We start from the raw sequence: 25,512 nt of genomic DNA, 5'->3' as shown, positions 1-25,512 counted from the left end.
CAAAGTAAGAAGGGTCAATCACAAAGAGAAGAGGGAACGTATCGATCACTTTCTGACGTGCAGCTAAGCTCTCTGAGAAGAATTGTCCACTGCTTGCAAGAAAGAAAAGCTCCCTAGTGAGGCAGCAATCCAAGAATGCAACAGCTCTTTTTCTCAAATTACACGGAGAGCCAATCAATGAAAAATGCACTTTTATTGTGTTATCTCATCCTGGCCTTTCTTGCTAGTATTCATTGCATACCGTGTTAACCTGAAATGCCTCCGTGAGTCGTGATTCTGCCTTAGCTTGTTCCTTGAGTATGAGGTCTCAAGTCCTTCTTAGACCTGACAAAAGTAATGATCTTTTTTGTCCAAGAAATATATTTGCTTCCTTTATTTTGATAGCATCCTCTTTTCAAACTACAGAGCCAACATCTGTAACAGTCTCCATAAAGAGGGAAAATTATGTGTATTATGTGTAGTTTTAACAGACAGAGACTGTTAACATTGATTATTTTGGAAAGGCTTAATTGAAAGAAAAAAAGTGAGAGGCAAACAAGGACTTTACTGATTAATAATGGAGGAAAAAAGTTAATAGAGGCTTAAGAGTTGGAGAAAAACTGAACAATATACAGTTCTCTGTTTTCACAAGGCTTCTCTGACATAAAATCCCTGAAGTTATCATAGAAGAGTCTATATATTCTACTAGTCAGGTCTGGAGACCTGATTTTGCCATGACAGGGGATCTAGTCTTAAGGAATTCACATATGGCTACACTTGTAAAGAACTTTAAGCAGTACTTCAGTGAATATGGAGCACATAAGCCAAGTGCTGCATCCTTCCTGCTGAAATAAAGCGTAGGCTTGCAGGTCCCTGAGGGGAGGGTGTTGGGTTTTTCCCTGGAATTGAACAGCTCTGCCTCTGCCAGCTGCAAAGGAGCTGAGCTCCTTGGCCTGGGGGACTTCATGCTAACGAGCTGGACGCTCTTCTCTGTGTTATTTCCATCAAGCGTCAATGTGTCAGCCTTGCAGTGGAAAAGGTTCGGTGCCTGTCCTCCCAGAGTTTAACCAAGAGGCTACAGAGTCTTATTCTTTCCTCCCTGATTTTTTTTCTTACAAATAGGATTTTTGTGTTTTCGAATGCACACCACGCCAGTCCCACAAGCAGGATGGAACTTGCTGTCCCAGCGCACTTGCTTTCCGCAGCTCCGTGGGTAAGGACCAGACGCTTTTAGAAGATAGAGAAGTTTGAACCTCTGCAGGGTGAGATGAGCACTACAATCAGGTTTCTCACTGGCTGGGCAAGCACTACGGGAGGGCATTGGCATCTCCACGTTGCCTTCTCTGCATGGTGGTCAGCCCAGGGTGTTCGAAGGACACTTAACAGGACAAATAGCCTACAAGATTAAACTCAGCCTTGTATCTGAATCACAGCACAACTGATGGCCCTAAGCGCAGGGGAAAGATCCTCACAGAGTATGGTCATCTCTGCAAAGATGAGCTATCAACATCCGAGTACCAGACAGTCAACTTAAAGGTACCAGAATGCAGAGTAGGTAGAATGAGGTGGGATTAACCCTTCCTTGCTAGTCATTGTGTGATTATCGTGCCTCAGGGTCATATAGGAATGTGCCCAGAAGATCTGAAGTGTGAATGCAACTTGGACTATGTACTTTTTACGGGTGAGCTGTTTTAGTGAGACTGGATTAAGCTCTGTCACTGGCATTCTTTCATCTCCAGGTCAAAGCAGCTGGCAAGAAGGCCTATTTTCTTCTACAAATGTAAAAGGATTGCGTCTGTTGATGGTGGAAGATGACAATATTGCTTTTATAATTTCTATTCTTGTTTCCTTTGCCAGTTAAATTCTGCATTACTCTTACAAGTTAATTAATAACTCTTAACTTTTCTACATGTCACTCAGTTTTCTGGTAATGTGACATTTTCTTTATTATTTCTAAGAACTGTGAAAGAGCAAACTAGACAAATCTCTATTTGTGGCTGCAAAAATTTTACTGAGGAGAGCAGAATATCCTTGCAATATATAAGTATTTGCAGCACGTAAGTTCAAAGGGAAATTATATACCTGGCCAAAAGAACCTCTTACAGACTTAGTCAAGGCTTAGAAGAGATGTGGTTATATAACATCTTAGTTAGACCTTTGTTCATTTAGCTCTGTAGAGTAATCAGCAAGGCATATTTGCCTTTAAAAGGTCAGTTTATCTTTATTGTGCTATGAATCACAGCTGCCTCTGAACTAATATAAAGCTTTCTGAGGTGTTCTCAGTGTAAGACCTTTCTCATAAATCTAAGTCACTCTCTAGAGGGTCTGTAACCTTTGCTAATTGAGACATGGGTTTAAAACTCTTTGGAACCTGTGAGAGATAATGTGCATAACAAATAAATAAGAATGTTTCAACTATAGTAACCAGAGAACATTCACATATACGCTATTCTTTCAAACTACTCTGTTAAGTCTTTAATCCACTTTGAACAAAAATTAGGTACTCTAGACTTTGAAGAAACATAGAGTCATTCCTTCACAATGTGAAAAATTACTAACTTCTCAAAGACCAAAAATGTTCATTTATACATGCATAACAAGCAACCTTTTTTTATAAAACAATTTTATAGATAACCACTTTTTCTGAGTACGAGCACATGAAATCTAGGGTACTAGTAAATGGTAAAACACCCACAGCAGCAGAGCAAGGACTACCTTCAACTAAAGGGAAAATACAGAACATAAAGGGACAGTTTATAATTATGATGTCTATAGTCTCTCTGAAATGACACAGTATAAAATCCAATTCAAAGATTCAGTCAATCCTTTTGCACCTTTCACCTCTCTATAAAAGGAAACGTGAAGTAGAAATGGTGATCACAGCAAAGATTTATAATGTGCCTTCAGCCACGTATGAAATAGAACATCCTGACTGGCCTGCAAATCATTATTATACACTACTGTACCTGTGCACTTTTAACTTGAAGGTTCCAAATCTCTCTCCAGATACTGATAAGTACCTGCACAAGAGGGACAATTCGGATGCAGACATGGTTCCCTGACAGGTTCTCACAGGACACAGGTCTGGAGAGCACCAGAGGGGGCTGAGACTGAAGGATTTCTATCTGAACACCAGAGGCTGGAGGAGTTACAGGGCTTTGCAGGAGGGGATTCCTTATCTCTAAGTGGAGCTGGAGGGAGGGAGATGCACGCAAGCCCAGCAGTGCATCGATTTTTCTTGGGATGCCTTTTCCCAGGCCAAGTTTAATTTCTCATGCAGGGCTAGCCTACGATGGAATTGGCTAAGGATTTTCTGCCAAAAATTATTTTTCAGTGAAAAATACTAGCAACAGGAGAATGAAGCTTTCTGCGAAACATTTTGGTGTCTCTTGCAAACTCTCACTAGTCCCTTAGAAAATTAAAATTAAGTGTTTAATCATAAGAAATCCCAACCCTCTCTGAAATACCGTGTTTTATGGCCTGGTTGTTTTGTTTTGGATCACCTCCATAAAATATTAAAATGTATTTCACCACTAGTGCACTTTGTGGAAAGCATGATAAGAGCTTCTATTTTCTTCTGTGGGCTAATCAAGCTCTGCAGTTCCTCACAGAGCTAATTTCACTGTAGGTGATTATGGGAGCTGGTGACCAGCAAGGGTACCAGGCCCGTAACAAAGACTTGAGGCATGAGAACCACAACCTACACACCTATAGATTAAGGCAGCAAAGGAGACAATCATCTTCTAATCACATGGATTAGAACTATCTGGTTTGAGTTAGTTCATATAACCCAAATGATGCATATTGATTTCTGGGGTATTTAAATGTTTTCAAATTTACATCTGTATTGGAAAGAAAATTTCAGAATTTCCAACAACACAAGTGTTTGAAATTTCCGTCAGCATATCGACTGTGAACTATTTATGGACTTACAGAAATTGAGTCATTGCTTAGAAGAGACGATGCTTCCCTGGCCCACAAAAGGGCTCATTGCTCATTGACTGCTAGCAGCCAAAGAACTTGAACTGATTTCCAGGTGAGTGTGAAATGAAATGGATTTAATATTCAGAGCTGACCTTCCCCCCACATATTTTCTTCCCAGATTAGCTGCAAAACTGAATAAACCCTGTTTTCTGAGTAAGCTTCTCATGCAACAAGGATCTTTGACCTTAGCTACTTTAAATCCAAACCACAAACTTTGACTGAATTTTGAAGAGTATATGTGTGTAACTGTCACCTACTATATTAAGTTTGTATTAAGATCATATTCTGCCTATCATACAAGTACTAAAATAATAGCCACTGTTTAATTAAGAAAAAGAGAAAGCTAGTACTATAATTTATAGTTTATCATATATGACCTCTTCATCAAAGTTTAGAACGGTTTGCCAAAAAAAAAAACCACTAATGCCTTGAATTTCATGTTTGTAACATAGGTAAATACTGGCTTCTTTAAATAAAGCTCTAAGTACATACTTGGAATTTCACCAGAACTAACTATACTTTATACATTTTTCTAACATAACTGGAAGTGGAGTTAATTAAGGCCATATTTCAGAGTACACATTATATCAATACCTGCAATAAAAGTTAAGTGAATTCTAATTGTGCCAATTTGTCCTTTAAAATGTAGAGTTTCCAAAGGTTTATCAGCTCACTGTAACTTTTCTTTGATAACTCAGAAGAGTTTTTTACAATCTAAAAGAGCAGCAGGAAATTGCCTAGAAACCTCTGTGTTCAATGAGGTCTAAGATACAAATTTCTCTATAGCTCTGGGTGGTTTAGGATAGTTTCCATTAATTATGATTTTTTTTTTTTCCTTCACACTTTGTTTTCTCACTGTCTTCAATAAAAAGCATACAAGTATCATTTTTGTTTCTCACCCAGGTTACATGTCCACCAAATCTTGTTTGATATTTTTCACTCAATAGTATATTTCTGCTTTTGCCATTAATAACAATCTTTACCTCTGAGCGGATTCTGTTCTTTGTAATTTTGCCTTTTGTTTTTATTACTATGTTACAAGCAAAGACATGTCCCCCTGCAGTTCCCATTTGCCAAATCATTTAATGGAGACTATTTTTTTGACATTTCCATTTTCTATGGTTTCAAATTCCCCTAGAAATGGAGTCGTATCCAGTCCAAATCCAGTCATGGATCAGGATCCTAGCATCAGAAGCAGCCTCTGAGCTATGGCAAGCTAGCCCCCATCACCATGGGACATCTCAGAGAATCCCCTTCACAAACCACCAGAGACATTAGAAGCAGATACTAGCAGTGTGGTAGTATTCGGGCTCTTGTGTTTCCTTTGTTTTAAGATGTGTGTTCAAATATTAATCTGAAGATACAGAAGGCTAAGATAAAGACATCTCAGAAATGAGTTGTTAGCTAGGGCCAGAATTTCTGTTATATTTGATATATTAAAAATGTCTGCCTGTAATCCACTAGTCTACATGAAATCATCCTAGAAAGCTAAGCATAACTGAACGCAAGTTTTATATTATGGAGAGACTTCTAAGAATGAAGACAAAACATTTTAAAGCACTTTTTGTTGCTTGAGACTGTTTTAAGATATTCCAGCAGAGACAGCCTGTATAAATGTGAAGGCAGAAAGCAATAGTAGTGGCTGTAAGTATGTTCCAAGAGGAAACTTGGACACTTCTGGGCACAGCGTTCACTGGGAAGCACATTTTAGTTTCTAAGTATGGAAAGTGCCTGCTGGGGTTTGATCCTACCACGTTCAAGAAAACAACTTTTTGTGTTTTGTCCTGTTTTCTAAATGAACAGAAGTACACCAAAGAAATACCAGGGTCCTACCATCCACAGCTTCTCCTAGGGGAAATAAGACAGAAAGGCTCTCAAAATTGCGTAACTAGCCAGGCCAAAAGGAGTGACACAGTAATCAATACCTTTTTTTCCTTTGGAAGACCTGTCTCTACAGGAGTGGGTAGCAGAGTTCTTTCCAGGCAGTGCCAGATTTGAGACTTCTCCATGTTAAGTGCGTGTTGCTGTGTCTCCTGTTGAGCCTAAGCTACCTTCATGTTCTGTTGCTAATTTGATGACTTCAGAGAAAGCAATTGATTACCAAGTTATGATCCTTCTAAAGTGCTTTAGGAGAAATGCCTTTCTTTGGAGATGAGCTGAGCAAGAACTCCAGAGGCATTTTCTGCAGGCATTATCAAACCAAATCCAAAGTGATATAAATGTCATCTAAGTATGATATGATTAAAATAGCTTGCTGAGCCCAGGCAATGCCATAAAAGCATATACAAAGGAGACACAACAATATTAAGCATTAGTATTTTCCCAACAAAGAGCTCCAATTTGTAGCACAGCACTAATGAACTGCCTTGTTTGCCTCTGTTTTGTTTTTCTGTACTAAAGCAATTGTTCTGGATCACAGAGTGCAGAAGGTTGATCAACCATAATACAGCTACACAAGTAGAGCATTTAAATATCAAAGTTCAAAAGCAAGAAAAAAACTCTCTTCTAGAAATAAAAGCAGCTGGGATGATGTCTGGGAGAAAAGTGCTTTTCCATGGCAACCTTGAAAGGCTGCCGCATTCACCGAACGTCAATTCCCACTATGCTACTATTAATCAAATACGAACTCCAATGAGTAGGAGAGTGGATGGTGAGGTAAACACCACTGATTTCATTTAAAAAATAATAAAGATTCCCTTTAAATATTCTGCTTACTTAGGAGCCTGCCAACCTGCAAGTGATTATGGAAGGCTGACAATTCCAACACAACACTTAATGATTTCAAGAAAACTCCATTTAGGTCCAGAAAAAAAATTAAATTGGCTTGAGCCCAAAGTTGGGCATTAAATAAAACTTGTCCTCTGCAGTCTTGGACCTTTACTCTTATAAGTAATGTCTGAACAGAAATGGTAGGTTTTTAACATTTCTCATACCTCTTGCAAAAAGCCGGTTCCCTCCAATCCATTTTCAAGGCTGTGCTGCTAAATATTGAACCAACAGGGAGATTTTCACAGGGGTGTACATGACTGATGTGCTCAGCCCTTGCTGATAGAAAGAAAAGGCAGTCTGAAAGTCAATAGGGACCGAGAGGCAGTCCCCAGCTGAGGAACTACACCCGCTCATCCCCTGCCTCTTCACTTGGACTGATCATTCCTTTCTCCTTCCAAATGATGGACAGTTTCCCAAAATCTAATGCCCTCTGCCCTGACAGATATTTACATTGATCGTGCCTCCATGTGAATCATAGAATCATAGAACAGCCCGGGCTGGAGTGGTCCAACCTGTTGTGGGAAAGGGAGATGAGATTATCTAGCACCCTGTCCAAACACATCTTGAAACTCCAGTGATGGCAACTCCACCACATCCCTGGGGAGGTTGTCCCAGTGATTGGGTGTTCTCACTGTAAAAAAATTCCTTTCACATAAAAATGAAACCTCTCCCAGTGCAAGTGGTACCCATTGTCCCTTGTCTTCTCCATGTGGCATCCTGTGAAGAAAGAGCCTCCTTCCTCGTTGTAGCCACCCTTTAAGTACTGGAATACTATGATGAGGTCTCCCCTGAACCTTCTCTTCTCCAGGGGAAGACCTAACTCCTTCAGTCTTTCCTCATAAGGCAAGTTCTCCAGCCCTTTGACCATCTTCACGGCCCTCCTTTGGACTCTCGCCAGTCTGTCTGCACCTTTTTTTTTGAATTGCAGGGACCAGAACTAGACACAGTACTCCGGGTGCAGAGTTGTGCTCTTCCATCCTACATAGTCCTCCATTAAAGGCTGGAGGGATTCCCAGCAGAAGCACGCTTTGTAGTTAACCACAGAGCTAAGTGTTACCTCGGGCTCTCCATCACTGCAATGGTTGCACTCAGGTCCACATTCCTGAGCTGTTTTATTCCAATCAAAAGGAAAAGGAACTTTTTTTTATAATAAAAAGTTCAACTCGTATAATTACTCAAGACCAAGGAGTGTAAATAAGAGCAGCAGTGCCTGGTGCCTGGGGAGCACAGTGGGGAAGGAGAGGACAAGGGAGATGACAAGGCTGAAGAAAACAGAATCAGCTCACTCGAATGGGCAACATTTTTATTTCAGAAGCAGCCTCTGCACAGATGAGAGGAGCCTTCTCTGCTCTTCTCCAAGCAGAAGGACAGACACAGTATCTTGGTTCCCGCTGCCTCCTCCCGTCAAAGCTAAAACCACATTGTGAAATGATCTGGGGCACAGCTTATGGATTTCATCACTCTGAGCAGCTATAACCTACAAAACCTGCCAGGTCTATCTTTCAGCTTCATCTGTATAACTCCATCAGCTGTGAAGATTCAGGTACTTGGTGGAGCTTCAAACAAGAACAGGCTGGCAGTGGGTCCAGTCTGCCTAAACAACACCACCGTGTCCTTTCAATAAAGCATTTCAGATAGAGACAGCTGTTATTTTCTTATGCCCTGAGCCAACAAATGAAATGATACTGGGTTTAGGAGCTCACTATATCTAGTCTCCCTAATACAAGACACAGGTGATCATTCTGTTTTTTCCCATATCCCATTTCCCATTTCTGAAAGAACACTTGTTCAAAGTAATTTTTTAATGAAAGTGCGGGTGAAGAGGAGCAACTCCATTCACTGACACATCCTGTCTGTTCTCAATCGTGTATTGACAACGTATTCTAAATGATTGTAAGAATTTATGGCAGCAGGTTTTGCCCTCTAGTGGAACGTGAAGCAAAATACAACACATAGTTAGAAATGTAACATACGTAGAGATGAACCATGTGGACACCGACCATATGTTTACTGGAATTTACAGAGATGACAGTTCAGGTTTAGTAGAGAATGGAAAGAAATTCCCATGATAGCAGGGTGTTGTTTCTACACCTGATACTGTGTCTACTGTACTGTGTTTTCTGTTACTTCGATTATTTATGACCAAAAAATATATAATCATAGAAACATAGAATTGTTTAGGCTGGAAAAGACCTTTAAGATCGAGTCCAACAAATCATGTCTTTTGAAAAACATTAATAGCTTAGACTGTAGTTGGGTGGCGCAGAAGACAGGGTTATTCCGAGAAATAACAGGCAAATATTGTCAGGGGTTTTATCAACATGTATTGACTCAAATGTTACATATTGATCATGTGAATAAGATTGAAATTAATTTTCCTTTGGTTATCAAAGAATGTTAATACTATAGACCAAAACAGAAATGTTAAAAAAATTATTTTAAGTAAGTGGTGAATATTTACTTCTTGTGTAAATAAAACCTCTGTTTGTATTAAACTAGCCCAATATTGACATTTGATTATTCTGTTTTCCAAAGTACTGGGCCACACCTACCTAGAGAGTGACATCAGTTCAGAAATACAATAAATTTTACTAAAGGTATTTACTAGCACTACCAGTAATGCTTAAAAATCTTACCTACCTCTGACAATTGAGTTATCTTATTTTATATCAGTTACCCTTATCTTCATTGGCTAAGACTTTAAAATTATTGCAAATAATTCAATTATTACAATTATTTTAAACACTAGGAAACAATCAATGGTAAATTGAGTTATACTGAAAATTCTCCAAAGAAATCTCAAAAAAGATACTCCTCTCAAAAATCTTTGTCATTCTTACCAATTCTGCTTCAGAAGATCTAATTATTGATTTTTTTTGTACTAATCAAGGTTAACATCATAGATTCCCGTGGATTTTCACTAAATCTCATGGGATGGAAGAGAGAAATTGCTACATTAACTAAATTAAGGGATGCATTTGGAGAAACACAAGCATGATCATTGCATGTGGTCTTGACAAAAGTCAGGAGCCTATTTCACTTACACGATGAGAGGGATGGCAGTGGGAAGTCAAGCAGAAGCCCAAATGTATGAACTTTTTTGCTTAAATTGTCACAGCGGTCAGTACTAGGGCCTCATCTAAAACACAGCCCTCTCAATTAGCTCCCTGACAACATAACCATTCAAAATGGTGATGCAGAAGTATTTGAAGTAAAATTAAAGGACCCTCTGAGCTTTCCTTTGATAGAATACAGCACTCTTCAGTGACTTTTAGGCTATGGATGGTGCTGCTCAACCCTAGAAAGTTGCAGACTTAAACAGAGAGTCAGAGTTCAATATGGAAATTAGAATATATAATATATATTAAAAATATAAAAATAAAATAAAAGCTGTTTACAGATGTGTGAAGCTTACAGAAGAATCATGTGACATACCTTTGCTAATAGTGGACAGTAAAAAATGACCCAAGTAAGAAAGCAAATTTATGTTATACAGGGAAATGGAAGAAATCAAAGACATGATGTAGCTCTTGTATTTACATTGTACAGGAAGGACGTCTTAACATCAGAGAGGTGTGGCTGCATTTATCGGTTTGCAAAGCTCACAAAGGTTGCTTAGAATGACAAAAGTTCCTTGAGATAAAAATTGTGGATGAAGAGGCCTCGTAACCATCACCACATGGGTGGAATGTAAATACAGAGTCTGGGCTGTTCTATGACCTCTGCATTCAAAAGAAGAGTTTTGGGTGCACGCTGCTATGGGAAATCAGAGCAGCAGCAAAATTTCCCTATTTCAGCAATTATTCAGCAACAATATCCCTGCCTGAGAAAACAGCTAACATGATATACCAAAAAATTACACTATCTTAATTATCTTCAGACAACTCTTCCCTGCCTTATTCACCTTCCTATATAATTTTCTGAGTTTCTAGCAGTCTTTCCACTAGCAATAGCAAATACTCATTTTCATTATAAGAACTGGCTTCAGTGGTCATATGAACTGTTTGTTCATGTGAATGCCCTGCAATGAACTAGGAAACTTGTCAAAAAATAGGTGATCATAAAATCATTGCTGCCTAAATAAACATGTCAGCCCAGTTTAGTAAAAATTGGAACAGATCAAAACCCAGTCTAGCAGATGTGAAAAGGTGCTTTTGTTCAGGATGCCTCAAAGACAGAATGGAAGGTTGGTTTTAGTTTTGGTTTTGGTTTTAGTTTTGGTTTTAGTTTTAGTCTTAGTCCATCATAAAAAGTGGGTAAAATGGTAAATTCTATAAACCCCACAGGAAGGAGGGGCCAACTTCAGACAATATTGACATTGCCTATTAACCTAAGTTATGTTTCTAGTCAATGGGGAGAAAAAGGTGTTTCCAGGCATTTCTTCAGAGTCTGACAGCCGACCAACATACATTCTCTGCAGAGGTGATACTTGTCTCCAAAGCAGTCTTGGCTCCCAATGTGCCTGAAACTAGTAGTGCATATTTCACATTGGTCCTTCCCCTGATGAGGAAACCATGACGTAGCCTAAAGAGGCAGAAACTAAGGCCTGTGTTTTAACCTCTTGCATCCCAAATAAATCACACTGTACATCTTGGAGTGGGATTATCTCTCCTGGCATCAAGTTTTGAGCATTTGCAGCCAGATTTTGTGTTAGAAAAAGACGACATGGGAGGGATGCATCTGAGGGGTGCAAACAGCATCTTCTACAGACTTCCACAACCGATGCTGTTCTAACGCCAGGCAGGGGCTCTCTTGAGGTATTGTAAATACCTCATTCCAGCTGCTCTTCGAAAAGACTTCTGTTAAGACACAAGGCCCAGTTTTCACCTTACAAAGCTCATTAGCCAGCCCTGTCACCCACACACCTTGGACTACAGAGATTTTGTCTAACTTCTTCACTGATGTTTCAAGGAAGACACAAATGTCAGCAAGGGTGTGATTCCCTTTGCATTGGCAAGAGAGAACTGCTTGTCAGGATGACAGATAAAGCCACTGGAAAAGCCTATATTTCTCTCAGGTTAACCTCCCTTCCCTCAGGTTAGTCTCCCTTCCCGTCCCCAGGAAAAAAGAAATAGCCCATTACCTTACTATGGGTAAATGTTAAAAGTAATCTGAGCATGAGAGATGAAATAGATTATTCCTCTTTTAGAGAACAGATAGCTTGAATGAAGAGTGGTGGGAGCCCTGTCCTAGCTGGTCTGGAGGAAGCAAGCCCTGACATGAGCTGTGCCAAGGGAAGGAAAAGCAATCATATCTCCAAGGATGCTGGAGACACAGGCTCATCTGAGATGCATCTCCCAGAGCACCTGCCAGCACCGAAATGTAATGACTCAGCTGAATTCTGCCTAGAATTAAAAGGATGAAAGCCTGACAACACTTTTGAATCACACCACACTTGACGCTCACCTTATTGTACAAAGAGTTGTGACTGTAAGGGCTATAAGGATTCTCATGGACATCACACGTGATAGAAGACAAGTGGCTGAAAGGTCCAGGGTTTAGACAGTCAGCGAGGGAGATGGACGGAGGACGCAAAGGGGACTTAGTTGGAGGGATCAGTTTAGTTGGATACAGAGGGTGTAGGAGAGAAGTCTCCTATGAAAAAAAGAAAAGTAAACAGAAGCAGATTAATGAATGCAAAAAAAAACGCTTTGGACAGAAAGCAAAGTGCTTGTCTTGCACCTTTTTTACATTTCATAGGGACTGACGATTAACTAGGAAATATAACTCTGCCTTCGTGCCAATACAATTGCTCTACACTAAGCACTTTCACTGGCATGAAAGTACACACACAAAAACCTGCTGTAGATGTCCCGTTAAACCAGTTAGGCTTTGGCTGGGGTCCAGTGCTTCTCCCTCTTGCAACTCAACTGACGCTCAAGTGACAGAGAAGGAAAGCCCAGAAGGATCTTGTGCTAGGATAAAATGGCCCCATTTGGGGACATTTTCTGAGAGAGTGGATTGGAAGCAAAACCAATCTGAAAACAGTGTCTGCAAGGTACAAAAGGAAGTCTGCCTTGCCTATATACTAGCAGGAGCACTTCAGGCTTTTTAACAAGACTCTAACAAGATTTTTCAGCCATTTAAGAGTTAAACCAGTGAAGGTGCACACACTATACATGTTACTACTGCAAGTTGTCAGCAGTTAATAGCGTTGCTGGTTAAAAAGACCCAATAAAAATGTGCTTTTTGCACCCGAAGGATAAAATCCTTTAAAAAAATTGATTTTTAAAAGATTTGGTAAAGAGTCAAGGAGGCATACCCAGCTTTTGGCAAAAATCCTGCTTAGGTTTTGTCAAGGCCATTGTCACAAAACATCCCGAATTCTCACCCGCTTGGCTGGCTGAGTGGAGACCAGAACCTCCCCTGCGCGCTGTGCCTTTGAGCTCAAGACCCAGAAAATTTGTGACGAGCTGTGATTAGTTCCAGCAGAAGCTAACGCATCACCCACCGAAAGAGTGAGCACGAGCAAACGAGCGGATAAGAGCCCGGCAGCGGCGTGAGCGGCTGGAAGGGCACCAGGCAGCCATCGCTTCACACCGACTTTTGCCTCCTCCTCAGAGACACCAGCCCTACTGGTAATGATAACACTTGGCAAACTGGCCTCACAGCTTCAGGCTAAGTGTAACTAGTATCTCTTTAGTTCATCCTTATCTTGGTCTTACATGGCTCAAAGTGGTTTATTTTTTTAATGACAAAGGAGCCTATGTACATTCTTGTCAATAAATATTTGCAAGCGCATTAATTCTCTACCTTATATTAGGAGTTGTTTTCACATTACTATGTAACAAAATGCCCTATTTTTTCCCCAGAAAAGATTGTCTCCCCAGTTTCAAATGAAAATTTTCATGAAGCTGTCACTTCCAGTATATTTTATGGTGCTTTGTTGAACAAATTGGAGCATACTTGCAAAATTTCTGAAATATTACTGAAATGTACTAAGCAAAAGGAAAAAAATTCTTTCTCATGAAGGGGAAATTGTCATCTCCAGTAAGGGCATCTTAAAATGTGGGAAGCTTAATACTGTCATATTGGAACCTCAAAATACTACACTCTGTCTATAACAAGTTTTGGATGGGGGGATATCCACTGAATAGCCAGTTCTACAAGTTGTATAAGTCCTCAGGAGCAAAAAAAAAGAAAAAGAAAAAAAAAAAAAAAGAAGGCAGCATGAGCTAATATGAGAAAAAAGCCAAAATAAAATGGGATTTTTCCCTGGTTTGTTAATTTGATTGGCACACCAGTGTCAATCTATATACAGTGTACCCAGAACACAGCTAAGAAGAGCTATCTGTGAGCTGAGCTGCATCCTTTCCAGATGATCTTTACTAATTGAGAAATCTCTTTTTGTCTCCATCCATTACCTTGAATTATCTGCATGAGAGCAGCTGCCTGTTAAAGCAAAAATCACTATTTTTTTACAAGGCAAATGGCCTTTTCCACATGGGGACATTTCTTAATGAAATGAAAAGCAAACAAGCTACTCTCTGTTGTGCAAAAAAACGTGTTCGACACAGGGACGTGAAGCTGAAGGTCAGCAGTTACGGCTGGCTGCATCATTATGTCTCAAACTGAATGTCACCCACATAGTCACCAGTGCTCAGTGTCACACTGGGAGGTTTGGCAGGGAGGGGAGGTACTGCAGAGGTCTAAGAAAAATCAAGAGAGAAGTTATTAAAGCTGATGCCATCTGGAACCTCTTCTAGTCTACCATCCTCAAAGATGCAGCCTGAAAGGGTCTGTCCTTTCCAGATGGGCTGGGTGAAGGAGGGACAGCAACGTCACCTAGGGAGGGTGTTGTTGGCAAGGAAAGAAAGGAAAAGAAAATGCAGAGAGATGGAGAGAACAGAAATGTAAGAGCTGAGCCTCCCAGCAGGGCTGGGAAAATCTCCACAGAAAACCAGAGAAAATCAGTAACAGTATGAGCAGTTTTGCCCTCAGCCACACTAGATGCCTGCTAAGTTCTTATCTGAGGACAAGTGGACTAGCACCGGCTCTTCTGCAGAAAGCAGAAAGCCTAGCTCCTAGTCTCCTAGTTTTAATCCACAGTTCTCATATCCCATGAAAGCAGTCAATTCACCTGATTTGGGGGTAATATTGGTGGGAACGCCTCCCAGTCTTTGAAAGCCAGCCACTGTGCAGCCAAAAATGCTAACTACTGAGGGCAGGTGAAGAGGGAGAACAAGTGTCCTTGTAGGCTAACAACCCTGGGATTGGAGACAGCCACAGCAATTTTCAGGAGCGTTTCACAGATGCTGTAAGACTGTGAACATCCTCACGTGGGGCACCCAAGTCTCCTCCACTCACAAGGGACTCGTATCAGCACCATAAACCTACTCTGAGAGGCAAGAGCTGAAATCATAAGCATGTGCTGTCATGTTCAGTGCTTTAGTGTTTTCCCCAGATCTGGCTATTATCGTACTGTTAATTGTTGTATTAGACCACCACTAGAATCATATGGCCATTTCTCACACAAACAAAACCAGTTTCTATTAAGTCAGTGAATCCATCTGAATGCAGCTCCAAGTACTTCCTTTTTCAGAACAAAGATGTCTTAATAGAGATCTCCCAAAACAACAAGTATTTTACAGCAACTTGTGGTATTTCTTAGGTTAGGATAATAATACCAATTTATCAATACTTTAAAGCATATGACATTGTTCTTTTAAATAAAGGAAGCAAAACTGAACATATTCATTGTGGAATTAATTTTTCCATGTATCAAAGCCAGTGCACTATTTGTTTAGTTCATTTTAATACATAGCTCTTATATAAAATAATTTGGCTTTTGTTATAAGAACCACATTTATTCAGGGACTTATTACATCCTCAGCACTTCAGTAATATGTACCGTAGTAATTTGTAAGGTGTAAGTTGATTGGTTTTCACAATTAGCTTCAAATGTCAGAAAGCTTCAGGCTATGGCAATAACCCCAGGTTTGTATTTGCCTGAAAATACAAAGTTTGGTGATTGCACCATTTCTTCGTCAGCAAAACTATAGCCAGCAGAATCAGTGCCCAGCCTTGATGAAAGGGAGGTATCAGCTGGGGTGGCCTGGGCCAGAAGTTCTCTAGCAGCAGCTCCAGGTCAGCTCTCCTCTTCTTTCATCCCAGGTGAATGGCAGCACAGTGCCTTGGCATCAGAAGGGTTTCAGTAAGTTAAAGCATGAAAAAGTCACTATGGACTCACCTGAAGTCAAATATTCACTGTCAACCTCAAAAGTTCAGAGACAAATTGTAAATCATCATTTTAATGCATTTTTTTTAGTATTTTACAGAAAGTCTACATTCTATAGGAACCTATAGAATGAGAAACCTTCTGATGCTACCCACATGTGTTGCTGGAACCCACTAACACTACGAATAAACCTTCCTCTGTTTGTAATGCTGCAGTACTCTTGAGAAATGCCAGCGTTGTCCTACAGCAAGTCAGAGCTATGGGGAGGAATGGAAAGAGCTAAAATGCAAATCTTAAAAAAATTCAGCTATAAAAGGAAGAAGAGAAGACTGCCATTGCTAAAGTCTCTCTCTAATGTGACTAGAGAGGCATAGAAGTAAGAGAAATTCAATTAGCAAGGTATTTTATTCACATTGTGTCTGACGAGGACTATTGGCTCCATTTGACTACCCTCCAGATGGAAGATTCGAACATACTGGATAGGTTAATAATAAGCTCCTACAGGGACATTCAGATTATGTATCGCAGTTAAGGTTTAATTCACAATAACGCGCACAAGCACAAATGCGTGAGAAAAGGCTGACAGAACCATTTATCTGGTGTTTCTCTGAGCTAATGCCTCATACAGGTCAGCAAAGTTCAAGACGTGTTTTTGCAAAGTGATCCTACGTCTTTCTGCAGAGGTCTGCGGGAGAAGACGGCACTTTTGCTGCCCCATGGGCTGCCTGTTAATGGTCCTCGTGTGCGGAACAAGAGCTGTCCCCTCGCGCCGTGGAGGGACACAAATACAAACCTGGGGGAGCTACGCACTGGGCAGTAACACCGAAATTCACTGGGGCTCCTCTGCGGTCTCCCTTGGAGAGGGAAGAGTGAACCTTGCCCAGTCCTTGCTGTCTCTTTAGAGAGAATTTGGGTCTGGACACCAAATGGAGGAAGCGCTTTCTAGTAGATCCTATCCAGACACCTGCTTGACAGGGGAGCACAGGATTTCCACTTTCTTTTGTAGTGTTTCCTACCACAAAAAGGTCCTCTCCTCAACATATAGGTTTTTAGATCACCAAAAAAAGTCCCTGTAGAAAGCCCAGCTGCCCATCTCCAGGCTGTAGACTCTCCTCCAGAAGCCAGGTGCCCCTCAGGAAATCATCTAAGATTATTCCATCGTCTTTAAGGAAACTAGCTGAAGTTATAAAATCCTTCAGAGTGAGTCACTCACCTGCTCAGTATCTTGATCACCGATTTCTTCAAGGTACTTTTTAAAAGGATTGGGTTGATAGGGTTCCTCCTTTTGCTGTGCACTCTTCCCTTTCACAAGCACAGGACGAATGACACCAGGTTTTGTCTTGACCCATAGCGCACCCAGGAGAAAAGAGATGGAAGAAAAATAAAATAAAATACTTCACAATTTACAGAATATTTGTTAGACAAGTTAATTCCAACAGGGTGTACTGATTAGATTTTTTAAAATTTTATTAATAACATATTTCACCACCCAAACTATTTGGTTGTCATGCTGCCTGGCCTACTTTTAACACAGATTGTGGACAAAAATGGCAAAAGCTGTTTTTATGCACAGAGCCTCACCACTGACATCTGTTTCTTATTGACACAAAAATAGATGCTGGGCTGTCAGACTGTGGTTTGTGGGCTTTGCTGGCTGTTTTTGCTAACTGTTCAGCTGCATCTTGATAAGTTCATCAAGTCACACTTTATGCACAGCCACACATCTGCTTTCACACTGCAAATTCCTTTCTGGGCTACTCAAAACAGTAACTGTGAAACAAAGAAGGTCAACATGTGATGCTGTTAACTTATACCCAGGCAGCAACATGTTAGGGAAAAGTCTTTCTGGGGAATAATACCAGTGATCACATGCTGGATTTTGACAGTATCTTTAAGACTTCACTTGGAAAAATACATTTTTAGAGAATTTAATCAGCATGGATCTGTGATACCCCTCATTTCAGACAAATCGGATTATTGAATTAAGAAAAAATTTCCTGGTTAGCTACCAGCCAACCAAAAAATTGACTATCAACTTGTCAATTTAATACAGCTGTGATTTTCAGAATTCTTGCAGTAAAGTCTGACATGATGGGTTGTGGCATAAACTCTAAACAGAGGCTAGGGGATAATTTTAAAATAAACAACTTGTTTGGTAAGCAAAGAAAAAGAAGAAAAAAGTGTACATTCTCACTGGAATTTGGTAAGAACTGAAGTCCTGGAGAAGTCTGTGATTGAATTTAAACGTCAGTTATATTCTTCTCTGTTACAGCTACCCCACAGAAAATGGGCAGTCTTTGTCATAACTGATATAGGTAACAACAGGACTGCTGCTGAGCTCCTTCTCTGGTTGCAGTCCAGAGGGGCAGCTTGCCCAGCTGGGACTGGAAATAGGTGCTGTCACAGCTCCCCATCCTCAGTACCCAGCAGGGTACAAAAATGCAGAGAAGAAACTGGATTCACTATGAGATTTATTTATAAGATTTAGATTATGTACATTTAATAACACCTGCCGCCTATTTACAAGAGCAATACGCTTACGAAGTCCGTCTGGAAAAAAGAGAATGATGCAGCTGAGATTGCTGGATGCATCATGTAAACTGAGTTATGGATCACCTTAAAATAAGATCTGCAGGCATCTGGCAAGGACAGGGCAAGAGGGGCGCACATCGGAGGGGGGGCTACAGGAGGCAGGAGATGTCCCCATGTCTTGTGCTCCTGCCTCTGCCCTGGGAAAGGACAGAGTGCTGCCCAGGGGCTGGGTGGAAGGCGGCAGAGGCAGGAGGAGCACAACACGCCTGGGAAGAGCAAGGCCCAGGCAGCAAAATATCTTCCCTTAGCTTTGTGTTTTATCCCCTCCCTCTTTTCCACAGGTTGGGGCCCTTTCATCTGCCTCATCAAATAAGAAGAAACATATTCAACCGAAAGCAAAAAGTAAGCCACAAGGTGGTACTAACTTTTTTAAGAGACAATGACTGCCAAGTTGCATTAAAAACTTAAACTTTTTCATTAGAAGATCAACTTATTGAAAGATACGGTGCTCATTTAATGAACTTACAGTCCATATTTCATGACTATTTCTTTGTAGGATTCACCATGAAATAATTATTTTCCTCTCCGAGATTTCTGAGAAGAGTTTCTAAAAGTAAAAGACTCCTGGCTTTCAACATAAAGGTAAATATAAAAATAAAAAGAAAGCTACAGTTGTTATCAAGTCATCATTATGCAGACAAAGGACCTGTGGCCTTCTAGCACTCCTCCACACCATGTAACCACGCAATTAAAAGCCCATTGAGGTACCTGAAATCATCAAGGATAAGCTACTCTCCTTACGTAGGAAACCTCTTCCAAAAGCACGCTGTAGAAATGCTTTTAAGGAAGCATTTTCTAAACAACATCGCGCGCTGAAGTGCTGACTGAGTCATATGTTTATGTCTGACTCTGCTAACAGAGTGGCAGATATCAGCCAGCAGCCAGAATTTCGAAGACTTTATTAGCTCCCTGACAAGTTATATAAAATCTTTGATCCAAAACTAAAAACTTGAACTCTTTCTTCAATAGCGGGTGGCACAACTGACGCTGCTGCGAAACAAGCTAAGACTGTTTTGCCAAGGAAAGCGTTGGCCTTCCTACAACAGTCCTGAAAAATGGTGAAGGCTGTCATGGTAGCAATGGGCTGTCATCATATGGCTACAGCCCTATTAGCAAATTACACAGGGCCAAGACACAAGCTCCAGAGCTGACCCATAATTACTTCTACCAATTCAGCACCAGGGTGCTCCCTGGCGTGGTTTTGGCCCAGGTCAGCAAGTGCACAGTCAGAAATAGGAGGATAGGCTGGGCCAGGGCACCCGTTGATAGGCAGTATGGACACGACCACCCTTCTTCAGGGACAGGAGGTATTTTGGCTGTATGAAAATGAGCCTTGCACGATATTTGCCTCAAAAGTCAGAAGAGTGAAATTCCCATCAGCAGGTGGATGGGCATGTTCACCTCGAATTTTTCCTTCTGTTATTGTGACACTGGCTGTCCCTGAGATCTTGCTGACAGGGGTGAGGAAGGTCCCAGCTGCAACCCCATTCCTCTCAGCAGAGGCCTAAAATCCTCTGAGTCCCATGTTTCTCCTATCTGAGTCACTATTGCTTCCCCTTATCCAGAGTATTGGGAGATCTCAAGTATGTAGGGCCGGACACCTCTTTGGTAACTAGCAATGACTGCACTAACTCTTTGCGGTGCTCTGTGTCACTACACAGACGTTAAGTTGTTCTGGATAGCTGAACAGCTTTCCTGCAAACAAGAAAGTTGCCTCTTAATGTTTAACAAGGGATTAGCTTTTTAATATGTTTTCGATGCCGTGCTGTTTTGAAACAGCCTGTCTCTGAGGCAGCCAGACAAATTATTAACAAAAAATATGACATGATCAGATAAAAATATATAATAAAATGGGAGAGCTAGCCTTGGGATAAAAGAGTTAGCTGCCCTCTTTCTTTCCTTTCTGCTCTAGGTCCATCAGACCTCATTTGGCAAATAACAAGCCCTGAGTCTATCTGTTCGCCTGCATAGCCATTTATATCTAACTTTTCTGTACAAATATTTTCTTGCAGTCTTTGAAGCCTTCTCCTTCAAATGGGATAACCAAAGAATTCCCTCACGGAGAGGAACCATTCCCAGTCCTTTCTAACGACCTCCTTAGTTTTTAGGAAAGGGACCCTGGGGCAGATTGGGCAAGTATGCAACACAGCACGCCCCAGCCAATGCAGTCATCTTCTGTCAGCACTGAGAAGCCAGAGTCACCTGAGGAGCCTCTAAAGAGTTGAGAGCACCTGCTTTCAGATAGTGAGCATCTGGCTCCCTTGTCATGAAGGATCATTGCAGTTTCCACTGTCAGCAAAAAGATGCTTTTAGCCCTAACAGTACAAACAGAGATGCTTTGTTTAGTTGGACTGTGAAACACCTTAAAATAGTACCCTTCTATTTCTTTTCTGCCACAAATTAGACTTCACAAAGGGAAATATGTTATTGAACATATTAGTTTATCTTTATTTTCCCCTGTAGAGGCCTTACACTTGCCAAAATCCAGTAAAACAATCCAGCCAGTGTGTCAGTCTACAATGAAGTTCTTCTTTAGTACATTTGAAGGTGTGAAGGCATATAACTGTGGTTAAAAGGATTTCCTCTTCCTCCAGCTAAATAGTAAATCATTCACATCACTGAAAAGCCTAGGAAGAAAGGATAATTATTTTCTCCACCTTCATGCTGAAGCAGCAGCAGGTTTTGCACCAGAGCGGCGAGAACAGTCACCTGTTTGAAATTCAAGTTGTCTTTATTTTTTTTTCATACTGAAATATTTGCATTTAAAGAAGCAGCTGAATTTTCAACACGATGTCTGATACTATACTGTATTATGATTTCCACTGACTCTGTGCTAAACTAAGCCAAAACTAAAATCAATGGATTTAGTTCTTTTCCATTCTACTCACAGTACAAGGATGAGTCCTTTCCTCAACAGCTGGAGAAAACAGACCCACAATAAGAGTAGTGCGAAGGAGGCATTCACCTCTGCTGCTGTTCTGGGATCAGCAGAGGAGCAAGTCTGCAAGTCTGGGACCAGAAAAGGGAGCAGGTTCGCCCAGGCACTGCTCGCTGCCCAGGCTGGTGGCAGGGAGGGGTATAAGGGCAAGCCCTCAGAACTGACGCTGCTCTCTGCTTCCTTCCCTTTCTTTAGGAAACCCTTTAAGCACATTTAAGTTCCCTTCACTCACATTTTCCTTTGGTATATCATTAAACTCTTTCTTACTTTGTTGTGTGATGGCTCTACATGGATCACTCCTCAAATGCCTTCCAGAAGTCATTCATAGTGCTCAAAGGCTGTGAAATCATTTTAGGTGGACAGATGCACCCACGAGCCCTGATTTTATGTTGGACCTGACAACTATGCTATATTTGATGCCATTCTGGCCAGAAGTGGGTCTTAAAAGATGCTGAATTGAGTGCTAGTTTATCTTAAAGCAATCACAGTATAATTCTTGAGGTGTCGTATTCTCAAGCATGGTTTAATTTATTTCATGGAACTTTGGGCTCAACAGATTTAAATGTAGGAAATACTGGTAATATATGTGTTTCAAAATAAATTAATTAGAGAAAAAATACTTCAAGCTGCCAAGTCACATCTAAAATACACCAGAACAAATTAAGCCATAGAAATATATCTAGATATTAAATGAAACACTCCAGCTTTAACTCCTGGACCAGACCATTGTTATCTACTTTTCTCTAATGCTTTTCTTCCTTCAAATGCTTGAACTCATCTTCTGTCCAGTCTCAAGTTCCTGCAACTCCTATCCACAATCCTTTCCATGCAAGAAACTGCACTGTGTTCTTTCTGTTACTGTCATTTAAACCTGCTCACAAAATGCAGAAATACCGTTCTGTATTTGCTCTAAATATATATGACTCCCCTCCTACTATTTTTGTATATAAATACATTTTGATAAATCCTTCCATTGCACACTCATTAAAATTGCACACAGCATTAAAATGTCTGAACCAAGAAAAACTAAGAAAATGGTACCAAGGTATGCAAGACTGGTCCCATGTGAATTTTGTCTTATTTGCTTAATGTATAAAGAACAAATGTTATAGTCAATGATAATGGCGATATTGTGTGTAGCGTTGGTGTGCTGGGTATGGCTTTGCACTTTGTTATCCTAGGTCCTTCACAGCCATCTTTTAAAAGAGTAGAAAATCTGTTGACAAGAGTCACAGTGGCATGCCCAGTGCTTTGCCTGTCCATTGGATAGAAGTCACACAGCTGAGAGGTGTAGGTATAATAACTGGTCCCTGGTATAGCTGGTCAGAGATTCCACAAGAGGAGAAGTAATTAGCTGAATCACAAATCCTGCAAAATTTCTAAGTCAGAATGTTACTACTGAAGAGTCATTCATCAATAGAGATCACAGTGTGCTCAGAGACAACATTGCTGTCTGATCAAAAAAGACACACAAGAATTCCACTGCTGTAATTTAAAGATATAGATAAATAATTAAAATAGTTATAAAAAAAAGAGAAAAAAAAAATCAAAGGAGCTGCCAAAAGGATGAAATGGTTATAAGTGACCAGAATACTGCTTAAGACAGTAATGTTTCCAAGAAGTTATGTACCAGCTTAGAAGAATTTAAGAGATCAATAAATACTAGGATGTTCAAAGAGCACTGCAAAGAAGTGAAAAAAGGAATGAGGAAAAGGCTCAAAGGACATAAAGATGTATTCAAATACAGTCTAGAGAAAAAAAGAAAGAAAGAAAAAAAAATCCAGCCCATAACATAAATATGTCATACAGTAGGCCAAGAAAGACTTTGGAAAAAAAAAAACAACTTGCTAAATTTCCTTACAACTAAAAGTCTATGGGGCCAGTAGATATAATCAACACATAAAAAAGATGCATGAAGAAGAGGAGACCAAGGCTGAACTTCAGCTTTCCTCACAGGAGGACTTAGGGAGGTTCTCACCCAGGCAAAGAAACAATTTTGAGGAACTGTTTCAAGTACAGTGTCTTTAAGACAGATTTGAGAAAAAATCAATAAAATGAGCAAATAAAGTACAAGGAATAAATAAAGTTGTAAAGCAATTCCAGTGTGAAATGGCCACACTATGAATTGTGGTATTTAACTTACTCCTTCAGACATAATCAGTACCAAGAGAATGAGAAGTGGCAACTATGGGACAGGTTTTACCACAGGATCCTGGATCACAAATCACTACATGTGACATTTCAAGCTGTACAAAGTAGTAGGAACAAATTATACTAAAGAACAGAATTACTATACATTTGGACAAATAATCGGGAATGGCTTTTGAAAGGGCACTCATGCCTGATAAATCTTTTACAGTTATTTTAAAGGGTTAGTGATGCAAGAAAGCTGGCTGATACAGCAGTTATGTTTAAACTAGCAATATGAAAACTTTTGGCATCTAGGAAAAGACATTAGATGAAATCAATTGGGAATCAACAGACCGTCTTATGTGAGGCTCAGTGTCTGGGTTTTTTCTCTCCCCACCAGGTCCCTAAATGCACGACCAGGGATAACAAAATTGAGGCTGCGTCACACATTATAAAGTTCAGTGAATGTTCAGGCACGTTGCACGTGGATTTCCAAAGGCTTTGGTGAAGGTCTTTCAGCAGGGTCTACTAAGGAAATGAAACTGCTAGGAGTAAAAGAGAATATTTCCTATGGACCACTTAAAAGATAGGAAGGAAAAGGTTGGCATAAATGTTCAAATTTCACAGTGGAGGGAAGTTACAAATAGAGTTCCTCAGAGACATGCTCTGCAATCTGGGCTTTGAATTATGGACGTAGATCAGCTAGAAAAGAGTGCCTAGTAAGGTGACAAAGTTTGCCGGTAATACTGAATCATTCAGGGGAGTAAAAACAAAATATCAGTGCAAAGAGTTGCAGGGAGATTTTATGGTACTGAGCGAATGAATGATAAAAAGGCGGGTGAAACTTACTGAATTCAACATTGATACATTTCACAGGGAAAAACTAAACCACATCCTAAATTTACACATGCAGTGATGAACTAATTAGCTCGGAAACTAGCTCTTGCTACTCAGGAAACATGTCTTGGACTTATTGTATAGACTTCTATGCAAACATTGCTTACTGTTGAACACAAGTAAAAACTAAATAAATTACTAGGAACTGTTAAGAAAGGAATAGAAATAACAACAAAGAATGTTATCATGTTGTTCTGTAAATAGGAAGCAGAAGTGTTCAGAGCTAGAAAAGAGCAGTTCATGGTTTTAGTCTCCAAATCTCAAAAACAAAAACCTGAAAAAGATACAGAAAAGGGCAACAAGGATCATCAAAGATAAGGGACTGTATCCATACTTCTCGAGAGTGACTAAGCAATTTTGACTTTTCTGTATGAAAAAGAGGTGACTGATAGGGTATTATGGTTAATACCTAGAAATCTTTAATATTATTTAGAAAGTGAAGAAAGAACAATTATTTGCTGTTTCAGTACAAGACCTGAGGTCAAGTAGTAGGTTTAAAAAAAAGAAATAATGTACTATTTCACACAATGCGTAATTAAAAAGTAAACCTTATTGCTACAGAATGTTGTAGAGACCAAAGTATAAAAAGATTTTAAAAGTAACTGGAAATAATCATGAAAGAAGAAGTGGTCAAAGATTACTAAACAGAAGAAATTGATTCAGGAAGTCCCTAAAATTCCGTTAGCTGAAATACAAAGGGGAAAAATTCTCATCCACATCTCATTTTTTCCCTAAGCGTTCATTAGTGGTCACTGTCTCTTGGACAGGCTCCGTGACCTCTCTTCTGACTCTTCTTCAGAAAGTTTGGCTCCAACGGGACTTAACTGTGATGAGAGCTAAAATGAACATCTGATGCATAATCTCCCTTTCTTTATTTGATTTTTACCCTTGTTTTTCAGTAGTTAAGCCAGCTTTGATTAAAACCAGTAAGAAGAAAATAGATGCCAGAACGTTGTTGCATATAAACAAAATTGTAGAAGTGTAATATTAAAAGAGTCCAAAAACCAGCAGTAGACTCTACAGTTGTCATATGCCTCAAGATTCA

At 40.1% G+C, this 25,512-nt stretch overlaps 1 protein-coding gene across 2 annotated transcripts in view; it reads right to left on the bottom strand.

Annotated features, from left to right (window-relative positions):
* The window catches only part of MLIP (muscular LMNA interacting protein), a 142,157-nt gene that overhangs the window by 12,421 nt on the left and 104,224 nt on the right, over positions 1 to 25,512 (bottom strand). For both annotated transcript variants that reach the window (XM_069805972.1, XM_069805973.1), the window contains 2 exons: positions 17,124 to 17,249; positions 12,139 to 12,327 (listed from right to left, as the gene is read on the bottom strand). In XM_069805972.1, the coding sequence (XP_069662073.1) occupies positions 12,139 to 12,327; positions 17,124 to 17,249 (315 nt within the window). The remainder of the gene's footprint in view (positions 1 to 12,138; positions 12,328 to 17,123; positions 17,250 to 25,512) is intronic.

The sequence above is a fragment of the Haliaeetus albicilla genome, chromosome 18, assembly GCF_947461875.1.
Source record: "Haliaeetus albicilla chromosome 18, bHalAlb1.1, whole genome shotgun sequence".
Taxonomy (NCBI): domain Eukaryota; kingdom Metazoa; phylum Chordata; class Aves; order Accipitriformes; family Accipitridae; genus Haliaeetus; species Haliaeetus albicilla.
This window is presented reverse-complemented; position numbering and strand designations above follow the sequence as displayed.